The sequence below is a fragment of the Carlito syrichta genome, unplaced genomic scaffold, assembly GCF_000164805.1.
Source record: "Carlito syrichta isolate Samal-C Ts95f unplaced genomic scaffold, Tarsius_syrichta-2.0.1 Scaffold288311, whole genome shotgun sequence".
Taxonomy (NCBI): Eukaryota; Metazoa; Chordata; class Mammalia; order Primates; family Tarsiidae; genus Carlito; species Carlito syrichta.
This window is the reverse complement of record NW_007232407.1, coordinates 376,677-388,207: the sequence shown is the minus strand read 5'-3', so window position 1 is coordinate 388,207 and position 11,531 is coordinate 376,677. Positions and strand designations below refer to the sequence as shown.

Sequence of the window (11,531 nt, the reverse complement as noted above, 5' to 3'; positions counted from 1 at the left end):
AAAAAAAAAAAAAAAGTGTCATTGAATTTAGTCAAGTCTTTAGAAGCACCCAGGATAGAGGAATAGATTAAATTACACTACAAGAAAGAAATCAGTCAAATCAGAGTGTAAGACATTCCAGGGCACAAATAACAAGACGGTGACAATAAATCAATGGCAAAAATGGGATAAAAATATTTAAGACATAGAAAAAGGTGATGTGATATACTTTATGCAATGTATGGACCTTGTATAGATTCTGATTCACGCAAACTAAAAGATGGGTCAGAGAGAAATAGAGAAATTTGAATACAGACTGGGCTTTAGATAATATGAAGGAATTATTGTTTATTCTGTTAGATATATTAATGGCATGAAGTGTGTGTACGTGTGTATACACATATACCTGTGTATTTAAACCTTGTCAGTAAGAAATGCACATTAAGTTTTTAGGGTTGAAATGACAACTTGTATCTGTTTAAGACACCTCAGGAAAAAAAGGTGACGTGATAAATTAAACTGGCAAAAATGTTGCTAATTGTTGAAGGTGGGTCATGGGTACTTGGAGGTTTATTATACTCTTCTATCTTGGGTTATGTTTGAAACTGTGATGATAAAAAGTTAAAAAAAAAAAAGCTTCATGGAAAGCAGAAATAGAGAACACAAGAAAAGAACCAGGTCTGGGGAAGAATCACAGTTCAGTTTGGACATGTTGGGTTTGACATGTGTTTGGGACATCTAAATGGAGGTGTCACATAGGCAGTTAGCCTGGAGTTCTGAAGACCTCTGCACTGGAAATACAAAAGTGGGTATAGATGGTGACTGAAGCTGTGGGCCTGGAGAAGTTACTCAGGGAAGGACTAAAGCTTTGTGAGAAGAAGACCCAGGAATAGACTTGAAGAACTGGAAGACGTGATGGCCAGTCAGAGGGTAGGAGATTTGTTACCGAGGAGGAGCAGCACAAGTCACAGAAACCACACAGAAGCAAGTGTTTCCAGGAGAGTGTGGATGACAGAATCAAATGCTGCCAAGAGGAGGACCAAGATGGGCCCATTAGGTTTGGTATTATGGACGTTGCTGCTGCCAGGTGAGAGCTGTTTAGGCTGTAGTCACAAGTGAGATGCAGAGGGAATGGGAAGTGAAGAGGAGACAAACAGTTGGGACAATCCTTTGAAGAAGTATGTCTATGAAATGGGAGAAAGACAAGTTGGTAGCTTGAGGAAACAGAATAGAGAAAATGCGAGTTTTTATTTTTTAAGGTAAGGCACTCTTGAACGCATTAAAATGATGAGAAGAATTACTTAGTAGAGCAGAAAAAGCTGAATATATAGGAGAAGGGATGGTCAGTAATGTAAGGTTCCTGAGGAGGCAAGAAGGACTAAGATGAGGGATTTGGCCTTGGGACAAGAGGAGGGATCATGCCTTGATTCTACTAGGAAGGAGGAGGAGATGATCTATGCAGGTGGCAGAGTGTTGATGATACTCTTTCTCTGTGGTTTGTTTTCTCTGAGAAGTAGGTGATTCTACCTGCTGAGGGGAGGGGTAGGTTAGGGGATTGGAGGTATGAGGGGCCTGAAGAAGGCTGGAGTTAGTCATGAAAAAGGGACGAGTGAGTGATCAGAGAGAAATGAGATTGTCCAGCAGGGTGGAGATTGGTGATCATGTCTGACAGGGGACAGTTGGTGAAAGATTGAACCAGAGCAGGGTATGCAGTGTTGGTGGAAGGCAAGGATGGTGTGGGTAATTAACACTAAGAGAGGTCCCTGGTCTGGTATAACCAAGGAGGACTTCATGGAGAAAAGTGGACCTAGGGCTATAAGCAGATGACTTTGATGACAAGAGCCTCAAAATGGTGCTTAATGTCATCTCAACTCCAAATTTCCATCTCATATTGCAATTTACTATCCCCTTCAATGCTTCCCCCCCTCTCCAGTTCCTTCCCCTGTCCTGTCACAAAATGAACCTTGACTCTCTGAATCTAATATGGTTTCAAGGGTCATATCAGGATTGTTTGCCAATTTAAACATAACCTGTTGCTTCCCGGTTCCCACCAAATGGCCAGCAGCTGGTAAGCTGGGTGGGCAAGCATGGCAGTTATATTGCTGAAGGGATTCCTGTCTGTCTGGGGGGCTCAGACAAGACAGGGTTTCTTCAACCCATAGCCCACTGTCTTCACCCCTCCATAAGGGGTGAAGAAGCATGTGCTAGATGCCACTAATCCTTGCAGTGGGCTTTTCCCCACAATTATGCACGACTGGCCTGCAGAGCACATTCTATTCGTGTCCTTCCCAGTCCCACCAGCTCTCCAGAGGGCTTGCCGGGGCTGCTGGCATAAGGCTCTGAGGTCGCTGTTTATGAGGAGCACCTACCGGTGGCAGCCAAAACCCAATTCCGGGAAATAAAACCTAGGGGCCTCTTGGGAGGACTGAGCAATATGGGAGGCACTTTCAATAACTTCTCTTTATAGTTTAACTCAGGTGATTCGAAAGTTTGCAAAGCAGCTGGACGAGTGGTTAAAAGTGGCTCTCCACGACCTCCCAGAAAATTTGCGAAACATCAAGTTTGAACGTAAGTAATGAGTTTGGGAGCAGAGTGGAAGAGAGAATGACATTTCAGTGCCAGATATTTTACGTAGAAGGTTAATAAAATAATAATTGTAGCAGCTACCACTTACTGTTTGCCTACAAAGAACCTGGTATGATGCTTTACATAAACGTATTGAATTCTCAAAAAATACTTGTTGTGGTTGGCACACTTCTCCCTTTACAGAAGAGGGCTCAGGCTTAAAGAGGTAGTAAGTAGCAGACAGGATTTGCTCCCGGGTCTGTAGGTCTGACGCCAAAGTTTCTGCTCATCACCACCATACTCCTTATCTCATTTAATCCTCACACCATTTCTGCAATGTGGGAAATAGTATCTCTGTTCTACAGATGAGACTCCCAGAGGCAAAAAAACGCCCCCCCCCCCCGCCACCCCGCCCCCGCCAAAGCCCACAGACACACAGCTGGTAAGTCAGGACCAGGAATCAAACTCAGGTCCAAAGCTTCCTGGAAGCTCCTGCCCACAAAATGGTGGTAACAGGAGTCGGGAACAGCTTAAGGGCTGCACATATCCTTTGCCTAATTAGGAAGCCAAATTAATATTTCTCATAAGGGGACTGAGACGGGAACATTTTCTTTGCTGAGGAGCACCACTTGTTCCCTAACACTCGTTTTCTGTTGGTTCTGTCTGGACAGGCCTGTACTGGTGGAGAGACTCATGGGCAGGTCATTTGTTGCTATTAAACAAAGATGAAACGACTTTAAGTGAAATTTCAAAATATATATTTCTTAAAGTCCCATTTGAATACAACAGCTTGTAGCCTTGCCCGAAATGAGTGCCAGTGAGCAAAATGAAGGCGATCAAATTACCCTCTCTCCACAGGCAAAGGGAGCCCTTTCAGACGTGCTTTGAGGCTGCCTGCAGTGCCCATCACCTATTGATAAAGGCTGCTTTATTTCACGGCTCTCAGTTCTTTTCTTTCCGCGAGCACTAAATTCCACATCACAAAGTTAAAGAAAAAGTAATTAAGGAGCAGGATTAACGATTGATCAGCCTGGAAAATTAGAAGTTCATCTGCCCCCTCCCGCCCCCATTCCTCCACCCCACACCCTATTTTTCAAATCAAGCCGGCTCTGAGTACAAATTAGAATAATCCTGGGGAAATTTCTGACTATTTCTTGACCAGTTCAGAAACTGAGAAGAATAATGCCTCGTGCCCATTTTAATTACACTTGACAAAACAAACCTGCTCAAAGTCGGCAGCAGGGAGGTTTGTTGGGCCTTCCACCTGTGCGTGTCTGGAGCAGCTGCTCTCCCCAGAGAGCCAGGGAGTGCATTTTGAGAACATGCAACGGGTGGAAACAAACCCCAGTCCAAATGTCTCTGTAGGAACGAAGATCTATGGCAGGCATAAGTCTTGTCTGCTGTGAAATCCACAGATATAACACGCGATATACCCATGTAACAAACCAGCACGTGTACCCTCTGCATTCTAAAATAATTTTTTTAAAAAAAGATCCACGAATATAAGATCACCCGTCTTCTAATTATCAGCCTATTATGTTGGCGACGTAGGGAAACAAGACTTTTTCCTAACTTCAGTAACCATCAAAACATGTGAATAGGTCATGGAGGCCATTTGGTAAAAATGGCAGATTATGAAGGCAAAGCTACACTCAGGATGCACCCGGGGTTCCACCCTGGGAGCGCCCTCAGCCCCACACACCGCTGAGGCTCAATCAGCATTTCCTATTAGACATACTACTTCTTAAAGGGGCTTCTTCAAAGCTTCTACTTGATCCCTGCAATTATTTATGGGGAGAAGTGATTGAGCTTGCAATTAACGAAATGAAAGACAAGTAAATAATTGCTTTTACTCACGGTTGATTGATGCCACCATTTCTCACACCTGTGAGTGTGTCATGGGCACGACTTTGAAACATGGACCCCAAATATCACCATTAGGAATTAGTTGTTGAAACTCAAATGGGAAAACAAAAAACCAAATGCAGGATTTCTCCAGTGGATGCATAAAATGGAATTGGGCAGTGAGACACATTTAAGCAAAATAAGAAAGCTGCTTTTTGAAATCCGCCCCTGGAAAATCCAAGGTAGGATCACAAAGTACGCGAATATTTCAAACTAACTCTTTTCTTCTTGCAGTGTCGAGAAGGTTTTCCCAAATTCTGAGACGGCAAACTTCACTAAATCATCTTTGCCAGGTAGCTGTCCTCTGTTATGTGTTTTAGCCACTATGGAGTAATTGCAAATGAGGGCTAAATCCACAAGTAACACAACTTCCTGCAGAATCTGTCAGGTTGCTTAACAGGGCACAATAGGCAGATTGCTTTTAATTTCTACAGATAAGGGATAACAACTTTAGCCAATAACTAGTTTCAACTAATATACAAAACAATTTCTGATATCAGTTGCCCCTTAACCTTACAGATATGTTATAGGTTCATAATTTTGTGTTTCCCTTAAGTAAATTGAGGTTTTTCAACCACTATAGACATTTTGGGCTGCATAGTTCTTTGTTGTGGGGAGTTTTTGTGTCGTATCCTTGGTCTCTACGCACTAGATGCCACATATCTACCCCTAGTTGTGACAATCAAAAAACCCATATAGCCTGGGAGGTAAAATCACCCACAATTATGAAACATTGAGTCAAATGATTCAAACAGATATGGAGGATGATTTGTTTGCTGTGTCATCCAAAGAGTTCGAAGTCACATAGTACATTACATGAGTGCCCAATTTTGTTTAGTTTTTCCACATCTCATTATTTTTAGCACAAAAGTGGCATATACTCGATATCAAAAAGTCAAGCATAAAGTAAAGTGGAAGATCCCACTCCATGCTCATTAGTTATATCTTGATGGCATACAACTTTACATTTATATTCATTTTGCACTTTAATGAAGTGACTCTGTCTTTAAGACAAACTATTAACATTACATTAAAATATTAATGACCTTAAAGTGGAGGTGGCAAACTAGTGGTCACAGGCCAAATGTGGCCCTCAGATGTGTGAGGTTACTGTTGCTTGATTTGCATATGTTCAAAAACGTTTTTCACTCAGTCACTAATGAATTGGAGAGATGACAACCAAACACCCACATTTTCTATAGAAAAACTTCAAGACCTGACAACTTGCTCCCAGGGCACTAGTCAGCCAGATGGGTCAAATTTCCCGGCAGTGGCCACTGTCTTCCTCATCGTGCCAACTCTCTCACTCATGGATGTCACTTGCCTGTCCCCTTCGTGGGTCTGGGTTTGCAACCTCTCCCTTAAGGTGCTGTTGGTTCTGGGTTGGTGCTGGTTATTCAAGGTCAAGGTGGGAGGGAGGGGCTTCTGGTTAGAGTGGCTGGAGGAGGGCTCCAGGCCAGGACCCAGAAAAGTATAACCCACACCTCAGTGTTCCTGTACTTCCCGTGGTGTGAACGGCACAGGGGATGTTTTGGAGACTAGAGGGAAACCCTTCCAGATTCATGCAGGCTACTTTAGAGTCTACACCTGGGCATTGTTCTGGGACAGGGCAGAGCCTCACAGGTTAATGGAATTCAGGAAAGAAAATGAATATTGGCATAACAAAGAAACACTGTCATATTTCTGAGGATGCTTGCCAGTCTGGCCCTCTGGTTCTTTTCTCCGGCTTGGAAGAGCAGGTCTTGGAGAACTAGACATGATTTTGGTGCCTCTCTCTGGGACTCAGTTTAGGAAGTACTTTGTCCCTTTATAGGCAAAAGCATCCACACCCATGTCTACAACCACGTGTCGCACAGGTGCACATACACATACACACACAGACATACACACACATTCCGTCTCCACTTTCCAAACAAAGATATTATGTACTTTAATCAGTGAATGCAAAGTGTCCATCTTCACTGGACAACTCTCAGACACATTCCCAGATCAGATAGAGAACTAGGAGTAGTGCTGGGAATGAAACACCATAAAACTTCTGAGCTAATACCCCACAAACACATACAGAACAAATCAGACTAAACAACATCCAACTGAAGAACTGAGCCCAAATACTTAGACTCAAGATTCACATATCCGGGCTCTTTCAGATACACTAAGGAAGCAAGCAACTTGACGTTTCTGTCTCAGCTAGTCATTCCACAAGATCTTTTGATGCCTACTGCATGCCAGATACTATGCTTAGTGGTACTTGTCCTCAACAGAAAACAATAATGACTAAAAGTGATAAAGTATTATGAAAGAGACAGAATAGAAATAGAGAATTACAAGGCATTCAGGTCTATTTAGATCAAGTGGCCAGAGAACCTATGAGTCGACATTGAAGCTGGAGCATACACAATAGGAGGGTATTTGGGGCAAGGTGGGAGAAGAATGTTCCAGCCGGTGGAAACACCATGTGCAAGGGCCCTGAGGTGTCAACACAATCCCTGCAAGAACTGATCTGAATAACAGTGGCCACTTTTACTGCACTATGCACTCCCTGCACTATGCACTATGCTTTTCAATTATTATCTTAAGGAATCCTCAACAGCAGGCTTCAAGAAACAGTGTTTAAAAGCATATTCTATACTTGGAAGGCTGAGGTGGAAGGATCGCTGGAGCCCAGCAGGTCAAGGCAGCAGTGGCCAGGAGCGGCCACTGCACTCCAGTCTGGGTGACAGAGTGAGACTCCAACTCAAAAAACAAAAAGCATGTTCTAAACATTTGCTTACAGAATTCACTGCAATAAGGCAGCTCACAATGCATCTCAGAAGAAATATGCTCAGAAAAACAAACAAACAAAAATGAGGTGTCTCCATTTTATAGATCAAGAAACTAGGATTAATCTACTTGCCAGACCCAAATCAATCAGCTGGTCAGCAGCAAAACCAGGTTGGGCTAGGGATGTTTAAATCCAGAACACCTGACCTTTAAATTCAGTTGTTTTCATTCTCATTGGAGACTGACCTAATTCATACATTCATATAGTCTAGGACTTTGTGACTCTTACATAATTCAAAAGTCATTTAAATAAGATTTTACTTGTGCTTGGATAGCCTAGGTGTCTTTAAGTGTCATCAGCATTTACCTCTGCCTAGAAATTCACAAGCATTTGGAGACTTACAGTATCCTTGCGTACTTTAAATCTTTTAAAAATTCTACTACAAAGTCGGGCTCAGTGGCTCAGCCTGTAATCCCACGCCTTTGGGAGGCTGAGGTGAGTGGATTGCCTGAGCCCGCGGGTTCGAAACCCGCCTGGGCAGCGAGACCTCATCTCTACAATAAATCAAAAAAAAAAATCAGCTGGGCGTGGTAGCGCATGCCTGTAATTCTGGCTACTCGGAAGGCTGAGGAGGAAGGATTGCCGGAGCCCAGCAGGTTGAGACTGCGGTGGCTGGGAGCAGCCACTGCACTCCAGTCTGGGTGACAGAGTGAGACTCCAACTCAAAAAAAAAAAAAATTCTACTACAAGACACTTTGAAAGCATGCAAGTAAAGGAAATAGTCCTGGATATATGTTTTTCCTTGCTTTTATCAGTATTGTTCCCACTTGATGTCCCAAGCATTGCTCCAATTTGTAAATTTAGGTTCACTAATGAGGTGCCCTGAAAAAGCCACAGTTTTAAAGAATATATATGCACATATATCTGTAATTACTCACACACACACATACGTACATTAATAAACTACTGAGTCTTATGGTATAGTGTCCCTTTTCCTCCATCTCAATTATTCATATTTTTAAAATCATTAACAGTTAAATTAAAAAAGCAAAAACAGAAACTAGAGCATAAACTGCTTCAGAATACATTTACAGAAAAATACACATTTTTGAAATTTCTGGGATTAAATCTATCACAGGCCCAGGGGTAGCAGAAACATTCCTAAATCTGTGCCTGTCACTTCTGACACTAGAGACACACGGATTACTGGGCACTGATCTCCCATTCCACAGACTTCCATCAAAGCTGACAGATCTCTGGGCTTCATCCCATTGTTCCACGGGGTCAAGACCAAAGGGGCTGGGAACAGCAGGGTTTTGTCTGGCCTAGGCCACCTTGGTAGTTTCTTGTAGAGAAAAAGGAGAGATGTGAGGAGAGAGCCACAGGAGAAAACAGTGTCTGCATCTTCTGAGTTATAGAGTTATCTGGAGCATTCCCCTGAAATTGAATTTTCCTGAATTTCAAGGCAGTTTGCAAAATATCATCAGCAGATCCATTAAAAAGGCATGAAAGGAAATATGGTGAAGGGGTTTTAATCTAACAACCCATGAGCTCATGAGTTGATTGTGTTGGATGGTAGGCATCTCGGACAGTGATCCACAGTGCAGACATCACGTTCCAAATGCTGGAAGACTGGAGGAATGTGGACCTGAACAGCATCACCAAGCAAACCCTGTACACCATGGAAGACTCTCGCGATGAACACCGGAAACTCATCATTCAGTGTAAGATATCCCACCAGGGATTGTTGTCCTTCTGTTTTTGTTTTTAAAAGAAAGAAAAAACAAGTTTCTTGGTAAATATTTAAGCAGCATTCCCAACCTGTCCTTCTCCCTGGGGTCTCCTTCTTCTTATTGTTCCTGTTAAAGGGATCAGCCCAGGAGGGAGATTTCATTGACTTAAGAGGACATATGTCAACACTGCTGGGGAGAAGAGTGTTCTGGTACAATGTCATGCAAAGGGCCCCACATATGACCCTGAATGCCAGCTGTGGTTCCATGGAGGTGGCATTAAAAATGCAAACAAAAGTTTATTGCCTCTTAGTGTATGTCAGCCTGGAGTCAGCTGGATACACTGTCTACTTTTCACTGTAGGGTCATGTGAGTCAGCCCACCTATTGGCAGGTGAACCTTTCTATCATATTAAAAGTTTGAGAAGGGAGATGGATGATGCCTGACTTCTGTGAACATATGTTCATGTCCCTGTGGACAAAGACTTCCAACATACAGACTGCAGGTGTACTGCTCCAAATATTATCCTGATGTGGGAAGGTTATTTATTTGCTCCTAGTTGTAAAACAAATGAGAGGGCCAGAAAGCACCATCAATGTTAGCGCATCTCTGCTATTTCTAAGATGCCACTCCCAGTTGACTGCCCGGGTTATCCCTACAGGCCAGGGACCCTGGATTCATCGGGGTCAATAGACAACTCCTGACTTGGGGAGCATGAGGGTGAGTTGGCACTCCCTTCCATCAGGCCTTGGAAAAGTTGGTGATAAGAGCACTGTGATGGACTATGACAGCCACTGCATCTTCACCTTCTGAATGGGGTGAGGCCCAGGATCCCAGTAGTGACATTGTTCAGGGAACTACAGAGAGCCTGCCTCACCAAGAAGAAAGGCCTGTTCTGAAAGCCCCAGGCCCCTCAGGTTTCTGGTACTTGCTTTCTGTGCTGTTGTTTTGAGGAAAATCTTACACCATCCACCCAGCCAAAGCCTGCTGTGCTTATAAACAGGGTTCCCTTTGATGTTCCTATTAGAGGTCTTCTTCCTATTGGGTCCTTTTCAAAAATAAGTGAAGTAGTTGAAATGTTTCAACACGTGGACCTTCCCCAGGGCTTCTTTCCTGGCCAAACCCAGAGCTCAATGCAGGCTCCTATGTTTTCCTATACAGCTGCCCTGAGCCCTGTTAAGAACTTCAGCGTATTATAGACTCTATATTAATCCAATTTGCTGCAAAGTCCATATGTCTGTCCTTCTTTATGGCTGTGTAATATTCCATCATGTATATGTACAACATTTTTTTAATCCAGCCCAGTTTTGATGGGCAGTGTGGTTGGTTGGTTCCATGTTTTTGCTATTGTGAATAGGGCTGCAATAAACATGCGTGTGCGGTATTTTTTTTTGAAGATTGATTTGAGTTCCTCTGGGTATATCCCAGCAGGGAGATTGTTGGGTGATATGGAAGGTCAATTTCTAGTTCTTTTAGAAATCACCACACTGTTTTCTTTTCTTTTTTTTTTTGAGTCACAGTTTCACTCTGTCACTCATGCTGGAGTGTAGTGGCATGCTCACGGCCACCCCAGCGTCGACCTGCTGGGCTCAGGTGATCCTTTCACCTCAGCCTTCCAAGTAGCTGGAACTGCAGGTGTGTACTACCATACCTGGCTAATTTTTTTTTGATATATTGTAGAGACGAGGTCTTACCAAGTTGCCCAAGCTGGTCTCAAACCCCTGGATCAGGCAATCCTCTCGCCTCAGCCTCCAAAGTGCTGGGATTACAGGCTTGAGCCACCATGCCTGGCCAACACACTGTTTTCCATAGAGGTTGAACTAGTTTGCATTCCCACTAGCAGTGTAGTAGAAGTGTTCCCTTTTTTCTGCATCCTCTCCAGCATCTGTTGTTTTTTGAGTTATTGATGATGGCCATTCTTACCAAGAACCGATTACCACATGGTCTCACTCATAAGCAGACCCTGAACACTTATCATAATACTACAAGAAAGTGTTGGCCAATAGTTGGACACTGCCAGGGGAAGGGGACGGCACATAGCATCAGTAAGGGTATCTGATCTCAAACCAGGCAAAGTGGCGACCAAAGAGAGGCCCAAACTTTACCTGTACCATGACACTTGTACACCTAATCCTGAATTGTACCCCACATCTTTAAAAGAAAAAAAAGTTTTCAGAGATAATTACTAAAATAGTAATAAAAACAATAGCTTATTGTTTGCCTATTATATGCCAGGTTCTGTGTTAAATCCACCACACGCATGGTCTCATTTAATCTTCACATCAACCCAATGCGGAAGACACTTATTATTCCCATTTTACAGATCAGAAGGCTCAGCCCAGAGAGTTGGTGAACCTTACCCCAGGTCAAATGGCCACTAAGTAGCAGAGCTGGACCTGGAACCCATCTAATCTCTGCATTACCACCTGGCATTAGTGCTGCTCATACTGCAAGGAGCAGACGAGATAAAAAAATAATAAACGGCCAAGCTTGGTGGCTCAGCCTGTAATCCCAGCACTTTGGGAGGCCGAGGCAAGTGGATTGCCTGAGCCTGAGGGTTTGAGACCAGCCTGGGCAACTTGGTGAGA

General features: G+C 43.4%; 1 protein-coding gene across 2 annotated transcripts in view; it reads left to right on the top strand.

Moving 5' to 3' along the window:
• The window catches only part of RFX4 (regulatory factor X4), a 166,163-nt gene that overhangs the window by 111,024 nt on the left and 43,608 nt on the right, over positions 1-11,531 (top strand). For both annotated transcript variants that reach the window (XM_008053579.2, XM_008053580.1), the window contains 3 exons: positions 2,447-2,547; positions 4,684-4,742; positions 8,793-8,937. In XM_008053579.2, the coding sequence (XP_008051770.1) occupies positions 2,447-2,547; positions 4,684-4,742; positions 8,793-8,937 (305 nt within the window). The remainder of the gene's footprint in view (positions 1-2,446; positions 2,548-4,683; positions 4,743-8,792; positions 8,938-11,531) is intronic.